The sequence below is a fragment of the Salmo salar genome, chromosome ssa11, assembly GCF_905237065.1.
Source record: "Salmo salar chromosome ssa11, Ssal_v3.1, whole genome shotgun sequence".
Classification (NCBI taxonomy): domain Eukaryota; kingdom Metazoa; phylum Chordata; class Actinopteri; order Salmoniformes; family Salmonidae; genus Salmo; species Salmo salar.
This window is the reverse complement of record NC_059452.1, coordinates 47,224,076-47,244,695: the sequence shown is the minus strand read 5'-3', so window position 1 is coordinate 47,244,695 and position 20,620 is coordinate 47,224,076. Positions and strand designations below refer to the sequence as shown.

At 45.1% G+C, this 20,620-nt stretch overlaps 1 protein-coding gene across 1 annotated transcript; it reads right to left on the bottom strand.

The window, feature by feature from the left end:
• Positions 1-308: 308 nt before the first annotated feature.
• LOC106592245 (photoreceptor-specific nuclear receptor-like) lies at positions 309-9,595 on the bottom strand. Its single transcript, XM_045689680.1, has 8 exons — positions 8,921-9,595; positions 7,851-8,001; positions 4,752-4,855; positions 4,289-4,564; positions 3,896-4,074; positions 3,345-3,588; positions 2,979-3,084; positions 309-843 (listed from the first exon to the last, which is right to left on the bottom strand). The coding sequence occupies exons 1-8, from the start codon at positions 9,009-9,011 to the stop codon at positions 711-713; spliced, it is 1,284 nt and encodes a 427-aa protein (XP_045545636.1). The 5' UTR covers positions 9,012-9,595; the 3' UTR covers positions 309-710.
• Between the last annotated feature and the right edge of the window lie 11,025 nt (positions 9,596-20,620).

Genomic DNA, 20,620 nt, shown 5'->3' with positions numbered 1-20,620 from the left:
TCTACTCATCCTCTTCAGTTAACAGATAGCTTGGTGTAAACCTGGTTTCTACTCATCCTCTTCAGTTAACAGATAGCTTGGTGTAAACCTGGTTTCTACTCATCCCCTTCAGTTAACAGATAGCTTGGTGTAAACCTGGTTTCTACTCATCCCCTTCAGTTAACAGATAGCTTGGTGTAAACCTGGTTTCTACTCATCCTCTTCAGTTAACAGATAGCTTGGTGTAAACCTGGTTTCTACTCATCCCCTTCAGTTAACAGATAGAAGAAAAATACAAGTTTAAATTGATCAAGGCATGAAATCATAAATACAGCACACATGTTTATGATAGCAGAAATGTACAGTATCTAACACGAAACAGATTTTATATAAATATATTACATTACATCGTGAAAAATATAGACCATGGACGGCTAGACAGAAATGTAACTGAAGATATGAGACACAAACATTCTGTCCACAGTAAAGGACATTTTGAGTCTGGTGTCCAACACACAGCAAAATCCATTATAACACATTATCAAGCTCAAAAGCAGGCCTGTTTTCAACACTCTCTTACAGCAATGACAAATTTACATGGTTTTCTTACACACAGCAATAAGATATTTACAACATCCTGTTACACACATCAGTTTGTTAGCTTTCAGCATGTTCACTTGCAGTGTGTCTTGGTGCAGTATTACTGAGCGTCCATTTTGTTTTTGTGTGTATTAGTTCTTGAACATGTCACACAGAAGTTTCTCCATGGGGGTGTTGCCGATGGTCCTGTGGAAGAAGAGGAGCTCGATCCGCTCAGAGCTGACGAAACGCAGAGAGGGCAACAGCAGGAGGAGCTTCCCAAATCTACACAGAGAGACAGAGAGGGTCGGGAGTTATACACTTTGAATTTACAGCAACGAGATTCCATCAAAGTCCTGAAGTGTCTAAAAACAGAAAATGAAACTGATTCCAATTCTGTTACCAGCTATCAAAATAATATCAAGATCAAGTCATTTACAGATCCATAAGAGTGAAATTTGATTTCACCGGCCATTTTAACATCCTCTCATTCTTCAGGTTAGTAGCTAGCTATACATACAGTGGATCCATTTTAACATTCTCTCATTCTTCAGGTTAATAGCTAGATATACATACAGTGGATCCATTTTAACATCCTCTCATTCTTCAGGTTAGTAGCTAACTATACATACAGTGAAATCCAGATCCATGTGGATTAAAGGCCATAAAGGAAGAGTCTGAGAGCAGGGAGGTTGTGTAGGGAGGTCAGGGAGGTTGTGTAGGGAGGTCAGGGAGGTTGTGTAGGGAGGTCAGGGAGGTTGTGTAGGGAGGTCAGAGAGGTTGTGTAGGGAGGTCAGGGAGGTTGTGCAGGGAGGTCAGGGAGATTGTGCAGGGAGGTCAGGGAGGTTGTGTAGGGAGGCCAGGGAGGTTGGGTAGGGAGATCAGGGAGGCTGTGTAGGGAGGTCAGGGAGGCTGTGTAGGGAGATCAGGGAGGTTGTGTAGGGAGGTCAGGGAGGTTGTGCAGGGAGGTCAGGGAGGTTGTGTATGGAGGTCAGGGAGTTGTGCGGGGAGGTCAGGGAGGTCAGGGAGGCTGTGCAGGGAGGTCAGGGAGGTTGTGCAGGGAGGTCAGGGAGGTTGTGTAGGGAGGTCAGGGAGGTTGTGTAGGGAGGTTGTGCAGGGAGGTCAGGGAGGTTGTGTAGGGAGGTCGGGGAGGTTGTGCAGGGAGGTCAGGGAGGCTGTGTAGGGAGGTCAGTGAGGTTGTGTAGGGAGATCAGGGAGGTTGTGTAGGGAGGTCAGGGAGGCTGTGTAGGGAGGTCAGTGAGGTTGTGTAGGGAGGTCAGGGAGGCTGTGTAGGGAGGTCAGTGAGGTTGTGCAGAGAGGTCAGGGAGGTTGTGTAGGGAGGTTGTGCAGGGAGATCAGGGAGGCTGTGTAGGGAGGTCAGTGAGGTTTTGTAGGGAGATCAGGGAGGTTGTGTAGGGAGGTCAGGAAGACTGTGTAGGGAGGTCAGGGAGGCTGTGTAGGGAGGTCAGGGAGGTTGTGCAGGGAGGTCAGGGAGGTTGTGTAGGGAGGCCAGGGAGGTTGGGTAGGGAGGTCAGGGAGGCTGTGTAGGGAGGTCAGGGAGGTTGTGTAGGGAGGTCAGGGAGTTGTGCGGGGAGGTCAGGGAGGTCAGGGAGGCTGTGCAGGGAGGTCAGGGAGGTTGTGCAGGGAGGTTGTGTAGGGAGGTTGTGCAGGGAGGTCAGTGAGGTTGTGTAGGGAGATAAGGGAGGTTGTGTAGGGAGGTCAGGGAGGCTGGGTAGGGAGGTCAGTGAGGTTGTGTAGGGAGGTCAGGGAGGCTGTGTAGGGAGGTCAGTGAGGTTGTGCAGAGAGGTCAGGGAGGTTGTGTAGGGAGGTTGTGCAGGGAGGTCAGGGAGGCTGTGTAGGGAGGTCAGTGAGGTTGTGTAGGGAGATCAGGGAGGTTGTGTAGGGAGGTCAGGAAGGCTGTGTAGGGAGGTCAGGGAGGCTGTGTAGGGAGGTCAGTGAGGCTGTGTAGGGAGGTCAGTGAGGTTGTGGAGGGAGGACAGGGAGGTTGTGTAGGGAGGTCAGGGAGGCTGTGTAGGGAGGTCAGTGAGGTTGTGTAGGGAGATCAGGGAGGTTGTGTAGGGAGGTCAGGGAGGCTGTGTAGGGAGGTCAGGGAGGCTGTGTAGGGAGGTCAGTGAGGTTGTGTAGGGAGGTCAGGGAGGCTGTGTAGGGAGGTCAGTGAGGTTGTGCAGGGAGGTCAGGGAGGTTGTGTAGGGAGGTTGTGCAGGGAGGTCAGGGAGGCTGTGTAGGGAGGTCAGTGAGGTTGTGTAGGGAGATCAGGGAGGTTGTGTAGGGAGGTCAGGGAGGCTGTGTCAGGAGGTCAGGGAGGCTGTGTAGGGAGGTCAGGGAGGTTGTGTAGGGAGGTAAGTGAGGTTGTGCAGGGAGGTCAGGGAGGTTGTGCAGGGAGGTCGTAGTAGTCCTACCTGGCAGGCTGACTGGAGTAATGTGATCTGATGTGTTGTCCCAACATCACCTGGGACTGATCCTGTAGGTTCTCTACCTGCTCTGGGTCCTTCAGACCTCGGGTCTCTGTGACAACAAAGAGAAGAATGAACGATCAGTCAAACAGGCTAGTCTCATGTCTTATCCACATGGCCAGACAGAATCTGGGGAAGTAGAATTTACACCCCCAGAAACAGAAAGCCCTAATCCACATCAAACAGAAAGATGTATCGCATTACATTCAGCTCTGGTCACAAAAACATCACCACAGATTATATCTGGCCAAAAAATTACACCATAGCAACAAAAATCCCAAACCAACGTCCCCCTGACCCCCAGACACCCACCTGGTTTGAAGAGGACGATGGCCTTGAGGCAGGCAAACTCAGTGGGGTCTACGGCCAGGGCTTTGAACCTACTGAAGACCTCCTGGAGCAGGCGCAGGTCCACGCTGGTGTAGGATGTCTTACTCTGCATGGTGGGGGGGGACAGGTCGGGGAGGGACAGCAGAGGACAGCTGTCCAGGGGGAGAGACCACTGGATGGCACACAGCAGGAAGAGTTCAGACCATGCCTCCTCCAGCAGGATTACCTGGAGGGTAACAAGGAAGTCAGATCAGTGGGGGTCACACAAGGTTAGAGGTCAAGGGTGACAGGTCATAAACATGACATCACAAACTATGCAGAAACATGTTTTAGAAGCAGTTCAAGGGTCTTTAAACAGATGAAAGTTCTTTCAAACTATTCTTTGCACCGTAAAAAAAAACTCCTTGTTTACCCATTTGATCTATATGAAAGCGTTCATATTGACTAACTATTAGTTACCAAACAATGTAGCAATATGTTTAAAATAAGCAGTTTATACTGTAAGTAAACCCTATCATAGTATCCCGTCTTACCTGGTCTCTGAAGGGGAGATTGGAGAACACTGGCAGGTTCTTGGCCCATTTAACAGACATAAAGAGAAGCCGGGCTGACGTCTCGTACACATTCTCTGTACTGGAAGGGTACAGGGACATGTGGTAGTCTGAGGACTCCCTCTCTGGCTCGTTACTGGTCACATCAATGTTCTCATCAACTGGGAAAGAAGTGGAATTATTTAAATACAATAGATCAAACCTGGAGATTATGTAAACTGGGAGAGAAATGGTAAATACTTGAGAAGAAAGATTAAGAAGTAGAGAGAGGGAAATGAAGAAAGAGAGAGAGAGAAATAAAGAGAGAAGAAAAGAGAGAAAGAAAGAGAGAAACAGAGGAAAACCAACGAACAGCCATAATAAAGCCCTCCTCACCATCCTCAGGCTCCAGTTTAGCGCAGGTCTCAGCGGTCATGAGACTGACCATGAAGCGGTGGTTGTTCTGTGGGCTGGGAGGTCCACAGCGCTGCGGTGGGGCAGAGGACGAGCTGATTGAGGTGGAGGTGATGTGAGGCCGGGTGATCACTGAGCAGGAAGAGGAAGAGGAAGTGGGATCCCGTGTGGTGGACAGATGCTCCTTGTCTGTGTCCACGTCGATGGAGTCCAGACGCACCTGAGACGTGCTGCGGGGCTGGCGCTCGTTCTGGACAGCTGGGGGAAAGGTCAGACACAGCTCAGACTCCTGCTACACCTTTACACTTCACTGTCCAAGGAGACAGACTACCTCAACAAACATATCCCAACTCTAACTTCAATTATACAAACTTTCACATCTATTCATACTGAAAAAAACGGATTATTATCTTTGACTTCAAATAAATACATTTCACTGACTCACCATCTTTGTTCATGCCTGCCTGTAGGCACTTCTTCAGCCGACAGGCTTGGCACTGGTTACGATGGGCCTTATCCACTGGGCACATGCCCGTACCAGCCTGACACCTGTTGGGATGAGCAGAGGAAAACATATTTTACAGTATGTGAACTATTCTAGAGATTTAAACATCAACTACGAAGTCAGGTTCAAACTTAAATGTATTAAACTCACAAATAGTTAAAAAAAGAAAAAAAAGTGAAGTTGTGATAACACAGTTAGCCGATCTATCAGTGGGTAGGTTGACTATACACTGGGCTAGAGTGTCTGTTACCACTCCAACTCACCTGTATATGAGTCTCTGTGGGACGCTGACTATACACTGGGCTAGAGTGTCTGTTACCACTCCAACTCACCTGTATATGAGTCTCTGTGGGACGCTGACTATACACTGGGCTAGAGTGTCTGTTACCACTCCAACTCACCTGTATATGAGTCTCTGTGGGACGCTGACTATACACTGGGCTAGAGTGTCTGTTACCACTCCAACTCACCTGTATATGAGTCTCTGTGGGACGCTGACTATACACTGGGCTAGAGTGTCTGTTATACCACTCCAACTCACCTGTATATGAGTCTCTGTGGGACGCTGACTATACACTGGGCTAGAGTGTCTGTTATACCACTCCAACTCACCTGTATATGAGTCTCTGTGGGACGCTGACTATACACTGGGCTAGAGTGTCTGTTATACCACTCCAACTCACCTGTATATGAGTCTCTGTGGGACGCTGACTATACACTGGGCTAGAGTGTCTGTTGCCACTCCAACTCACCTGTATATGAGTCTCTGTGGGACGCTGACTATACACTGGGCTAGAGTGTCTGTTACCACTCCAACTCACCTGTATATGAGTCTCTGTGGGACGCTGACTATACACTGGGCTAGAGTGTCTGTTGCCACTCCAACTCACCTGTATATGAGTCTCTGTGGGACGCAGACTATACACTGGGCAAGAGTGTCTGTTACCACTCCAACTCACCTGTATATGAGTCTCTGTGGGACGCTGACTATACACTGGGCTAGAGTGTCTGTTACCACTCCAACTCACCTGTATATGAGTCTCTGTGGGACACTGACTATACACTGGGCTAGAGTGTCTGTTATACCACTCCAACTCACCTGTATATGAGTCTCCGTGGGACGCTGACTATACACTGGGCTAGAGTGTCTGTTACCACTCCAACTAACCTGTATATGAGTCTCTGTGGGACGCTGACTATACACTGGGCTAGAGTGTCTGTTATACCACTCCAACTCACCTGTATATGAGTCTCTGTGGGACGCTGACTATACACTGGGCTAGAGTGTCTGTTACCAGTCCAACTCACCTGTATATGAGTCTCTGTGGGACGCTGACTATACACTGGGCTAGAGTGTCTGTTGCCACTCCAAATCACCTGTATATGAGTCTCCGTGGGACGCTGACTATACACTGGGCTAGAGTGTCTGTTACCAGTCCAACTCACCTGTATATGAGTCTCTGTGGGACGCTGACTATACACTGGGCTAGAGTGTCTGTTGCCACTCCAACTCACCTGTATATGAGTCTCCGTGGGACGCTGACTATACACTGGGCTAGAGTGTCTGTTATACCACTCCAACTCACCTGTATATGAGTCTCTGTGGGACGCTGACTATACACTGGGCTAGAGTGTCTGTTATACCACTCCAACTCACCTGTATATGAGTCTCTGTGGGACGCTGACTATACACTGGGCTAGAGTGTCTGTTGCCACTCCAACTCACCTGTATATGAGTCTCTGTGGGACGCTGACTATACACTGGGCTAGAGTGTCTGTTATATCACTCCAACTCACCTGTATATGAGTCTCTGTGGGACGCTGACTATACACTGGGCTAGAGTGTCTGTTGCCACTCCAACTCACCTGTATATGAGTCTCCGTGGGACGCTGACTATACACTGGGCTAGAGTGTCTGTTACCAGTCCAACTCACCTGTATATGAGTCTCTGTGGGACGCTGACTATACACTGGGCTAGAGTGTCTGTTGCCACTCCAACTCACCTGTATATGAGTCTCCGTGGGACGCTGACTATACACTGGGCTAGAGTGTCTGTTACCAGTCCAACTCACCTGTATATGAGTCTCTGTGGGACACTGACTATACACTGGGCTAGAGTGTCTGTTACCACTCCAACTCACCTGTATATGAGTCTCTGTGGGACGCTGACTATACACTGGGCTAGAGTGTCTGTTACCACTCCAACTCACCTGTATATGAGTCTCTGTGGGACGCTGACTATACACTGGGCTAGAGTGTCTGTTACCACCCCAACTCACCTGTATATGAGTCTCTGTGGGACGCTGACTATACACTGGGCTAGAGTGTCTGTTACCACTTCAACTCACCTGTATATGAGTCTCTGTGGGACGCTGACTATACACTGGGCTAGAGTGTCTGTTACCACTTCAACTCACCTGTATATGAGTCTCTGTGGGACGCTGACTATACACTGGGCTAGAGTGTCTGTTACCACTTCAACTCACCTGTATATGAGTCTCCGTCGGACGCTGACGATACACTGGGCTAGAGTGTCTGTTACCACTTCAACTCACCTGTATATGAGTCTCTGTGGGACGCTGACTATACACTGGGCTAGAGTGTCTGTTACCACTTCAACTCACCTGTATATGAGTCTCCGTCGGACGCTGACGATACACTGGGCTAGAGTGTCTGTTACCACTCCAACTCACCTGTATATGAGTCTCTGTGGGACGCTGACTATACACTGGGCTAGAGTGTCTGTTACCACCCCAACTCACCTGTATATGAGTCTCTGTGGGACGCTGACTATACACTGGGCTAGAGTGTCTGTTACCACTTCAACTCACCTGTATATGAGTCTCCGTGGGACGCTGACTATACACTGGGCTAGAGTGTCTGTTACCACTTCAACTCACCTGTATATGAGTCTCTGTGGGACGCTGACTATACACTGGGCTAGAGTGTCTGTTACCACTTCAACTCACCTGTATATGAGTCTTCGTCGGACGCTGACGATACACTGGGCTAGAGTGTCTGTTACCACTTCAACTCACCTGTATATGAGTCTTCGTCGGACGCTGCGTTTGAAGAATCCACTGCAGCCGTTACAGGCGTAGATGCCGTAGTGTTTTCCACTGCTGGTGTCCCCACAGACCTTACAGAGCAGTGCTGGACTCAGGGCTTTACCCGGGGATGGACTCTTTGCTGGGGGACAACAGAGAGAGAGAGGTGGGGTAGTTAGAGACTGAACGAGGAATGCTTGCTGGCTGCTGTATGCTGGGGGACAACAGAGAGAGAGAGGTGGGGTAGGTAGAGACTGTACGAGGAATGCTTGCTGGCTGCTGTATGCTGGGGGACAACAGAGAGAGAGAGGTGGGGTAGGTAGAGACTGTACGAGGAATGCTTGCTGGCTGCTGTATGCTGGGGAAACAGAGGAATGCTTGCTGGCTGCTGTATGCTGGGGGACAACAGAGAGAGAGAGGTGGGGTAGGTAGAGACTGTACGAGGAATGCTTGCTGGCTGCTGTATGCTGGGTAGTGTTGCATTAAAGATCCAACTATCAAATTATTTACAATTTAAATTAAGCAGCATTACTTTTTTCTCTCCAATATAAATAATATATTTTTTTCTAAGATCTGGTTAATATTCCCCCAAAATATATGTTCTACTAATTGAAAATTATTATTTGGATCAATTAAATAAAATACATGTGAAATGTCAGATCTGATAGAAAAAGAACATTTGACATGTTTAAAATGTTTGAAATGTGGAGCCACAAACTAAGCACTGTTATCAGTAACAACTCCATCAGGCTCACCATGCTGCCAGCAAGCTGGTCAGCAACCTGTTGTTTCTAATGGGAGAGAGGGCTGTACTGAGGGCTGCACTGAGGGCTGTACCTGTTCTGCTAGTAAAGAAGCAAACCGCCCACACATGGTAAATGCTAATCCCAAGCTCTTCATTACGGAACACAATCAATAATATACAACTTGGTTTCTGAAACTCTGGAGCAGCATTTACCATGCGCTGGGTTTCACTTCCTTTATTCTCTGAGCTTTTGGCCCGAGCACCAGTTTTTAGAAATGATGATTTTAAGAAAAATCCATATCAGCCAAACATTTACCTCCTCTGCTGTCACAGTCGGTGCCACTGCTCCCTGAAGATTCACTTGGAGAGGAGGAAGGATGGATGTTAGACAGGTGTTCCTCCATCATGGTTTCTCAATATGTCCTAACGGTGTCTTGTGGACTGGTCACTTTTCCCCCCCACCTCTATCAGAGGGTTACTGTAAACGGCTTTAAAAGTTCTGATATTGTATCCCAATGCAATGACTAGCCTAGCTGCTGTGTGACGGTTCTTCCTTTTGCAGTGAGGAGGTCACACCAATGGCCTCCCCTGATGTCTGGCACCTTGGCAATCAGCGATGAGTGTCACTGCCAATCTATTGGAGTGCAGAAATGTGCTGATGGATGGGTAGCTGTAACTGGCAGGCTCCTCGTGTCCGCAGTCAGACTGGCAGACGGCTGGTCAGTTCAGTTCCTCTTTAGTCCAGATCAACTCTCCTATGGTCACGCAGTCACTGGATGTCCTGTCCGGTTGTCTCTCCTTCCTCTGTCCCTTGGTGATGGAGATACGATGATTTCTCAGTCTCTCTCTCTCAGGTCCTGGATAGTCTCTTGGTCTCTGTAACAGTGGTGTGGATCTGCTGGACAATGGAAGTTAGTTAACACTGTGAGTTGCTCTGTCCTGTCCTCCCCTCTTGTCCGGGAGCTGTGTGTGTGTCTGTGGGTCCTGACTGGTGGCTGCTCCTCTAAAGGGGAGACGATGGGGACCGGTGGTGGGGGCAGGATTAGTCCACAGCGCTGTGTAAGCACATGCTGCTTATTACTCATCCTCTTAATCTTTACTGTTATGTTCATCCACTGGTCTGATCAATCAGTCACATTTCCAGGACTTAGAACAATGTGGATCAAGGTGGCCGGAGGAGGGGGGGGGGTCTTTATCATGTGGGTAAGAACAAATATTGATGGAAATATTAGAAGAGAAGTATACAGAAAGTCACAGAGGGTCTCTCTCTTTCTCTCTCTTTCTCTCTCTTTCTCTCTCTCTCTCTCTCTTTCTCTCAATTCAATTCAAAGGCCTTTATTGTCATGAGAAAAATATGTTTACATTGTCAAATCAAGTGAAATAGATTATAAACAAAAGTGAAATAAACTATCAACAATGAACAGTAAATATTACACTCTGAAATGTTCCGGAAGAATACAGATATTTCAAATGTCATATTATTTATATATACAGTGTTGTAATGATGTGCAAATAGAGTACAAAAGGGAAAATAAATAAATATAAATATAGGTTGTATTTACAATGGTGTTTGTTCTTCACTGGTTGCCCTTTTCTTGTGGTATTGTGGTATTTCACCCAATAGATATTGGACTTTATCAAAATTTGATTTGTTTTCAAATTCTTTGTGGGTCTGTGTAATCTGAGGGAAATATGTGTCTCTAATATGGTCATACATTTGGCAGGAGGTTAGGAAGTTCAGCTCAATTTCCACCTCATTTTGTGGGCAGCGTGCACATAGCCTGTCTTCTCCTGAGAGCCATGTCTGCCTACGGCGGCCTTTCTCAATAGCAAGGCTATGCTCACTGAGTCTGTACATAGTCAAAGATTTTCTTAATTTTGGGTCAGTCACAGTGGTCAGGTATTCTGCCACTGTGTAGACTTTCTGTTTAGTGCCAAATAGCATTCTAGTTTCCTCTGTTGTTTTTGTAAATTATTTCCACTGTGTCAAGTAAATATCTTTTTGTTTTCTCATTATTTGGTTGGGTCTAATTGTGTTGCTGTCCTGGGGGTCTGTTTGTGTTTGTGAACAGAGCCCCAGGACCAGCATGCTTAGGGGGCTCTTCTCCAGGTTAATTTCTCTGTAGGTGATGGCTTTGGTATGGAAGGTTTGGAAATCGCTTCCTTTTAGGTGGTTGTAGAATTTAACGGATCTTTTCTGGATTTTGATAATTAGCGGGTATCGGCCTAATTCTCTCTCTCTCTCTCGCTCTCTCTGTCTCTATCTCGCTCTGCCCCTCTCTCTCTCCCTCTCTCTCTCTCTCTCTCTGTCTCTCTGTCGCTCTCTCACTCTGTCTGTCCCCCCTCTCTCTCTCTGTCTCTCTCTCTCGCTCTCTCTCTCACTGTCTCTCTCTCTCACTCTCTCTGTCCCCCTCTCTCTCTCTCTCTGTCTCTCTCACTCGTCTGTCTATGAGGGTATCCATCAGTCAACAGCCCTCTACGATGTCTGTGCCTTTTTAAAGGGATGATTACATGGACTGGGAAGCACATTATTATGTTTGCCGGACCCATCAATTTGTATTGCCCTCCTCTCTCTCTATATCCCCCCTGCCTCTGTATGAATTCCAGCTCAATTTCCCCCTGTATATTTGATCTATGTGATTGCTCTCCATTCAGTGTTTGCCAAGGTATCCAGCTGACCCATTATATCCCATTTAGACTCTCTCTTGACAGACTGGAGAGATTGGAGATCGCCCTGGTCCAAAAGCGGTCTGGGGGGTTGCAGAGGAGAATAATTGAATTTTAAATGGCTAAATTATGTTTTGGGTTGGACTAATGTTGTCTGTCTATCAGTCAGTTAGTTGTGGGAGGGAAAAGGGGGCCAAATGCATTATTCAGTGGTAACCTTGGTGAGTATGGCCATATTGGATCATTACACCGTCATTACACCATAGCCATACCTGGTATACTGTCCCAGTATCATAACCATACCTGGTATACTGTCCCAGTATCATAACCATACCTGGTATACTGTCCCAGTATCATAACCATACCTGGTATACTGTCCCAGTATCATAACCATACCTGGTATACTGTCCCAGTATCATAACCATACATGGTATACTGTCCCAGTTTCATAACCATACCTGGTATACTGTCCCAGTATCATAACCATACCTGGTATACTGTCCCAGTATCATAACCATACCTGGTATACTGTCCCAGTTTCATAACCATACCTGGTATACTGTCCCAGTATCATAACCATACCTGGTATACTGTCCCAGTATCATAACCATACCTGGTATACTGTCCCAGTTTCATAACCATACCTGGTATACTGTCCCAGTATCATAACCATACCTGGTATACTGTTCCAGTATCATAACCATACCTGGTATACTGTCCCAGTATCATAACCATACCTGGTATACTGTCCCAGTTTCATAACCATACCTGGTATACTGTCCCAGTTTCATAACCATACCTGGTATACTGTCCCAGTATCATAACCATACCTGGTATACTGTCCCAGTATCATAACCATACCTTGTATACTGTCCCAGTATCATAACCATACCTGGTATACTGTCCCAGTATCATAACCATACCTTGTATACTGTCCCAATATCATAACTATACCTGGTATACTGTCCCAGTATCATAACCATACCTGGTATACTGTCCCAGTATCATAACCATACCTGGTATACTGTCCAAGTATCATAACCATACCTGGTATACTGTCCCAGTATCATAACCATACCTGGTATACTGTCCCAGTATCATAACCATACCTTGTATACTGTCCCAGTATCATAACTATACCTGGTATACTGTCCCAGTATCATAACCATACCTGGTATACTGTCCCAGTATCATAACCATACCTGGTATACTGTCCAAGTATCATAACCATACCTGGTATACTGTCCCAGTATCATAACCATACCTGGTATACTGTCCCAGTATCATAACCATACCTGGTCTACTGTCCCAGTATCATAACCATACCTGGTATACTGTCCCAGTATCATAACCACACCTGGTATACTGTCCCAGTATCATAACCATACCTGGTCTACTGTCCCAGTATCATAACCATACCTGGTATACTGTCCCAGTATCATAACCATACCTGGTATACTGTCCCAGTATCATAACCATACCTGGTATACTGTCCCAGTATCATAACCATACCTGGTCTACTGTCCCAGTATCATAACCATACCTGGTATACTGTGCCAGTATCATAACCACACCTGGTATACTGTCCCAGTATCATAACCATACCTTGTATACTGTCCCAATATCATAACTATACCTGTTATACTGTCCCAGTATCATAACCATACCTGGTATAGGTATAAGCACACCAGATTCAACTAATCAAGGGCATGATGAGTAGCTGATTAGTTGAATCAAGTGTTGTTGTGCAGAACTAGAAGAAAAATGTGTAACTTTGGAAAACACGTTTAGAAATAATACTTGAGAGGGTCAAAGATAAGCTTCAATAGGAACGACGCCTGAAGGCAACAGTTGTATTATAGTTGCAGAATGATTATTCATATCTGCAGTCACCAGTCAGACTGAGTCCTGGTGCCATCACAACTTTCACCTGGAGTCACCAGTCAGACTGAGTCCTGGCCCCATCACAACTTTCACCTGGAGTCACCAGTCAGACTGAGTCCTGGTCCCATCACAACTTTCACCTGGAGTCACCAGTCAGACTGAGTCCTGGCCCCATCACAACTTTCACCTGGAGTCACCAGTCAGACTGAGTCCTGGCCCCATCACAACTTTCACCTGGAGTCACCAGTCAGACTGAGTCCTGGTCCCATCACAACTTTCACCTGGAGTCACCAGGCAGACTGAGTCCTGGCCCCATCACAACTTTCACCTGGAGTCACCAGTCAGACTGAGTCCTGGTCCCATCACAACTTTCACCTGGAGTCACCAGGCAGACTGAGTCCTGGTCCCATCACAACTTTCACCTGGAGTCCACAGTCAGACTGAGTCCTGGCCCCATCACAAATTTCACCTGGAGTCACCAGTCAGACTGAGTCCTGGCCCCATCACAACTTTCACCTGGAGTCACTAGTCAGACTGAGTCCTGGTCCCATCACAACTTTCACCTGGAGTCACCAGTCAGACTGAGTCCTGGTCCCATCACAACTTTCACCTGGAGTCACCAGTCAGACTGAGTCCTGGTGCCATCGCAACTTTCACCTGGAGTCACCAGTCAGACTGAGTCCTGGTGCCATCGCAACTTTCACCTGGAGTCAACAATCATACTGAGTCCTGGTGCCATCGCAACTTTCACCTGGAGTCACCAGTCAGACTGAGTCCTGGTGCCATCGCAACTTTCACCTGGAGTCAACAATCATACTGAGTCCTGGTGCCATCGCAACTTTCACCTGGTGACACCAGTCAGACTGAGTCCTGGTGCCATCACAACCTTCACCTGGAGTCACCAGTCAGACTGAGTCCTGGTGCCATCACAACTTTCACCTGGAGTCACCAGTCAGACTGAGTCCTGGCCCCATCACAACTTTCACCTGGAGTCAACAGTCAGACTGAGTCCTGGTCCCATCACAACTTTCACCTGGAGTCAACAGTCAGACTGAGTCCTGGTGCCATCACAACTTTCACCTGGAGTCACCAGTCAGACTGAGTCCTGGTGCCATCACAACTTTCACCTGGAGTCACCAGTCAGACTGAGTCCTGGTGCCATCACAACTTTTACCTGGAGTCACCAGTCAGACTGAGTCCTGGTGCCATCACAACTTTCACCTGGAGTCACCAGTCAGACTGAGTCCTGGTGCCATCACAACTTTCACCTGGAGTCCACAGTCAGACTGAGTCCTGGTCCCATCACAACTTTCACCTGGAGTCCACAGTCAGACTTAGTCCTGGCCCCATCACAACTTTCACCTGGAGTCCACAGTCAGACTGAGTCCTGGTGCCATCACAACTTTCACCCGGAGTCCACAGTCAGACTGAGTCCTGGCGCCATCACAACCTTCTGGTGATTTCATCAGTTGTTGTTATCTCATACAGTTGACTGGTCTCAGTGAATCATGTTAATCTGGACATGACGCTCACTACAATATGGCCACGCTTGCAGTTTCTCTATTTTCTGCTACTTGGCACATAAATGACATCAGACAAGACATCTGTCTTCTACAAGGATTTTGTTTGTTTGTTGCAATGTTGTTCTGTTTTTGTTGCTGATTAGTTCTTGCTGATTATTCACTTTGTTGTTAGAAACAACAATATTTACTGTATGATTCAGACACACATACACACAAAAAAATGTGTAAGAACACTTTTTATTTTTTGTAAATGTTTAACTTTAATCGTCCAAGTATCTGATCAGTGATTTGATTCAGAGTTGCTCCTGTTCTGATCCCACACAGCAGCAAGGAGCTACAACACAGCCACCTGTTGAGGCTGAAGGACACCACAGCACAGGTCACATTCAATATCTTTTAATCAATTAATTAAACAAACTTTATTAATAATAAAGCATATTCATTTTTTGTTAATTTGGTGTGAAATAAACAATACTTTGCATAACTGGATAGAATTGATGTATAACAATAGTTATACAAACAGTATGCTACAGGCTAATGTAGCTGCTGTATTCCACTCATCCCATCCTCACCCCATTACCCACACAGTATTACAGAAGTATGCAGTCCATCCTGAAAAACTGAACAGAATTGAGGGGAAACTTGCTACAGGATAATTCAGCTCAGTGTTGTCACTGTGTATCCACACTGTAGCCTAAAGCCTCTTTCACCATAAGCACTCTGTTTACGTTGCACCGGATGTCATTCATTTCAGTGGGGAGCTCCACACTGGAGTGGAATTGCAATGCCCCCGTTGCGAGATGGACGCAGCACACTAGAATTTTTCCTAACTTTGCTTCGTCTTCAGTCCAGCCAAAGTCCGCCAAAGAACAGGAAATTACCATAACCACAGAAGAACATGAAAATATGTGGTTTTCGGTGAAGGCTTTATGGGATAGCTAGCTACTCGTAAATAATTACCCATTCCTATAAGTGAGTACTATTTTAATAGTAATGTTAAATAATACACATTGGCTGTTAAGCCGATTTTATATTATATGACTGTTGCCTCCATTTTAAGTTTATGGTAATGGTAATGATGTTTGTTTTTTAGGATAATTATTAGGTGGAGGTTGCTAGCTACAGTGGTATTTTTAACCTAGCCTAGCTTTTAGCTAGCTGCTCTTCAAGCTAGCTTGACTTGCTATAAAGTTAGAGAAACAAGTAGAGGAAAAAGTAACTAAATGAAACATGTTTTATTATCACCTGAAACAATATGTTTCTCTTGTGTTGAATGAAAAGGTCAAATTTTGTAATCTCCCAAAATAAATGTGATCTCTGACGAGAGACTAGGCTCTCCTCCATGTTGTCTTGCATGGAAACCCTATGCTTTCCATCCAGTAGCGGAACAAGATTGCATGAAGATGAAGTACGGCATAATTAAATACATCATGATGTATGTTGAACACTTCCTGTTGAACGTGGATGTAACGATCGTCGTAGTAAATGGACCAAGGCGCAGCGGGTTGAGTGCTCATCTTAACTTTTATTGTGAACACGACTAATAAACGAACAAACAGTCTTGTAGGCTCACACAGCAGTACAGAGAACAACCTCCCACAATTCCAAAAACAAACATACTCCTAATTATAGGACCTTCAATCAGAGGCAACGATAAACAGCTGCCTCCAATTGAAGGCCCCAATCCCAAATACCTAAACATAGAATTAAACACCCTAGAACAGACATAGAAATAAAGAAACATAGAACATAGACCAAAACCCCGGAATACATAAATCAAACACCCCTCTACATAAACACACACCCCGAACCATATAAAACAAATACCCCCTGCCACGTCCTGACCAAACAATAATAACAAATAACCCCTTTTCTGGTCAGGACGTGACAGTGGAACGAGGGAGATCTTGGTTTGTTGTTTTGAAAGTATAGTTTTTTTGAAAGTGTATTGGAAAGTTTCTTAGTGGCTAGCTAACTTTTTAGTTTGGATTCCGTGACGCATTTGGCATCAGTTGCTGGGACTGCTACTCTCTGTCCAGTGATCCTGGTGGGAGTACCATTGAGGACAGTGGTGTCTCACTTTCACGGGTGAAGGATCTTTTAAACATACAACAATAGTTATCCAAGCAGTTGTTACAACAACAAGAAAATAGCCTGAAGTGTTTTGTCCAAATACTGGTCGATTCAACTAATAAACTAATGGACAACCTGACCAGAAAGGTCCAGGACCTGAAGAACAGTTTGCAGTTCTCCCAGGGTCAGCTCGATGAGGTGAAACAGGAGAACGGCAAGATGACAGCAATCTGTAAGTCATTGAGAGAGGACATCAGTGTGAATCCATGATAACGATGACGGATAAATCAGACTCAAGGGGCAATCAAGGCGGAACAACATGGATGTGGACGGAATTGCAGAATTTCCACATGAGACCTGGACAGAGTCTGAGGACAAAGTGAGGGAAATTATCTCTGAGAAATTAAAGATGGACCACCGGAAGATTGAGGTGGAACGCTCCCACAGGACTGGAAAACCCACCACCAGCCCAGGCCGATAGTGGTTAAGTTCCTGAGGTTCAAGGACAAGAGCGGTAAAGCGGCCTTTACTGGTTCTAACAGCAGACGTATAAGCTTGTTGCCAGCTCTTAGCAAACTGTTGGAAAGAATTGTGTTTGACCAAATACAATGCTATTTCTCTGTAAACAAATTAACAACAGATGTTCAGCATGCTTATAGAGAAGGGCACTCAACATGTGCTGCACTGACACAAATGACTGATGTTTGGTTGAAATAAATTGATAATAAGAAGATTGTGGGAGCTGTATTGTTAGATTTGAGTGCAACCTTTGATATTTTTGACCATAACCTGTTGTTGAAAAAACATGTGTTATAGTTTTTCCACCTCTGCCATATTGTTGATTCAGAGCTATATAACTAATAAAACTCAAAGGGTTTTCTTAAATGGAAGCTTCTCTAATGTCAAACATGTAAAGTGTGGTGTACCGCAGGGCAGCTCTCTAGGCCCTCCACTCTTTTTTATTTTTACCAATGACCTGCCACTGGCATTAAACAAAACATGTGTGTCCATGTATGCTCATGATTCAACCACATAAGCATCAGCAACCACAGCTAAGGAAGTCATTGAAACCCTTAACAAAGAGTTGTAGTCTGTTTTGGAATGGGAGGCCAGTAATAAACTGGTCCTGAACATCTCTAAAACAAAGAGCATTGTATTTGGTACAAATCATTCCCCAAGTTCTACACCTCAGCTGAATCTGGTAATGAATGGTGTGGCTGTTGAACAAGTTGAGGAGACTAAATTACTTGGCGTTACTTTAGATTGTAAACTGTCATGGTCAAAACATATAGATTCAATGGTTGAAAAGATGGAGAGAAGTCTGTCCATAATAAATAGATGCTCAGCTTTTTTGACACCACATTCCAAAAAGCAAGTCCTGCAGGCTCTAGTCTTGTCTTATCTTGATTATTGTCCAGTCGTGTGGTCGAGTGCTGCAAGGAAAGACCAAGGATCGGACCCTTTTTTTCAATTTTCTTCTAAAATGACATACTCAAATCTAACTGCCTGTAGCTCAGGACCTGAAGCAAGGATATGCATATTCTTGATACCATTTCAAAGGAAACACTTTGAAGTTTATGAAAATGTGCAATTAATGTAGGAGAATATAACACATTAGATCTGGTAAAAGATAATACAAAGAATAAACATGTTATTTTTTTCATCATGAAATGCAAGAGAAAGGTCACAATGTATTATTCCAGGTTAGGCGCAATTTTGATTTTGGCCACTAGCAGTGTATGTGCAAAGTTTTTACTGATCCAATGAACCATTGCATTTCTGTTCAAAACGTTGTATCAAGTCTGCTCAAATGTGCCTAATTGGTTTATTGATACATTTTCAAGTTCTTAACTATGCACTCTCCTCAAACAATAGTATGGTATTATTTCACTGAAATAGCTACTGTAAATTGGACAGTGCTGTTAGATTAACAAAAATGTAAGCTTTTTGCCCATATCAGATATGTCTCTGTCCTGGGAAATTGTATTTTTACCTACAACCTCATGCTAATCACATTAGCACACGTTAGCTCAACCGTCCCACGGGAGGGACACCGATCCTGTAGAGGTTTTTAAGCTGCAGCTGGCCCAGAACAGTGCGGCACATCTTGCTCTTCATTGTAATCAGAGGGCTGATATAAATACTATGCATGCCAGTCTCTCTTGGCTAAGAGTTGAGGAGAGACTGACTGCATCACTTCTTTTTATAAGAAACATTGTGTTGAAAATCCCAAATTGTTTGCATAGTCAACTTACACACAGCTCTGACACACACACTTACCCCACCAGACATGCCACCAGGGGTATTTTCACAGTCCCCAAATCCAGAACAAATTCAAGAAAGCGTACAGTATTATATAGAGCCATTATTGCATGGAACTCCATTTCACCACATATTGCTCAAATGAACAGCAAACTTGTTTAAAAACCAAATAAAGCAACACCTCACGGCAGAACGCCTCTCCCCTATTTGACTTAGATAGTTTGTGTGAATGTACTGTATTGGTATTGATATGTATCCTACGTGTGCCTTTTTTAACATTTTCTGTTTTATTGATATAGTTCTGTCCATGAGCTGTTCTTGTCTATTAATGTTCTGTATTATGTCATGTTTCCTGTTTTGTGTAGAACCCAGGAAGAGTAGCTACTGATTTTTCAACAGCTAATGGAGATCCTAATAAAATACCAAAATACCAAATGTAAACGGGGAATAACCCAGAAGTTTACTGTAGCTTACCCCCCAAAAGTCTTCCCACAAAAATTGCTTAGAGATCAGATTAAATGTTGAAGTCAGCAAGTTCCACCTCGACAAGACACAAAACAGCTTAAAACCCATTGTAAACCAGCTAATCAGCTTACACCACTATAAAACTTAGTCTTCTACTTAGGGGTACCATAGACTGTGATCAGACCAGTAGTGGATGGGTGGGATGAGGTGGGGGAGGGAGGGAGGAGAAGAAAACAATTAGCCCAAAAGATTAAAAGAGCAGTAAAGAAGATAGAATCCTGGTGATGGGCATCTTTAGCCATATGGTGGCTGCTGCTCTCTGCTCCATACTTATCTGTAACACTAATGACCTCTGCAAGATTTACCCGGTAACTAATTAGTGTTCTGAGCAAGGTAACTGATTGGCTATTTTCTTTGATTGGTTGGATTTATCTCAAAGATGTCTTATTTTGTCATGAGTCACAATGAAAATAGTAAAGACACACACATTGCCTTCTCGTTGTAAATCTTTGTCAATTCCAGTCCTTACTGTAGGTACTTCCAATGTTACACAGTTTTATTCTAGCCCAGTACTGACACACCTAATTCAACGACTCAATTCATCAAAAAGATTAAACAAACCGGCAAACAGGTATCACAACAGTTCTGAAAATATGTACCTGTACTCTATATGGCTGACTTGACCCGTGACATATCTGAGTGCTTGTCCGAGATGCATAGCATCATTTACATACATAGTAAACAAAGAAAAAAGGAACCATCTTCTCACTTACAGATAAAAGGCATCTGCCATTTTAAGATCACCACAAACGATGAGGTTAATCTCTGACCTCAAATTCCAGGGTTAACTCCGGGTTAACTCCACGACAAACCAGACAGAAAGGTCACAGTAGGTGACGTGTCAGGATCAGGGTCGACTCCTAACGTCATTTAGTGGAGAAGTGGGCGGAAGGTGGCCTGGAGCGTTAGGACAGTAACCGAAAGGTTGCTGGTTCGAGCCGACTAGGTAAAATATATATTGATGTGCCCATGAGCAAGGCATTTAACCCTAATTGCTCCTGTAAATCGCTCTGGATAAGAGTGTCTGCTAAATGATTGAAATGTTGAAGCAGACTAGTGTACACTACTGTTAACATGGTCAT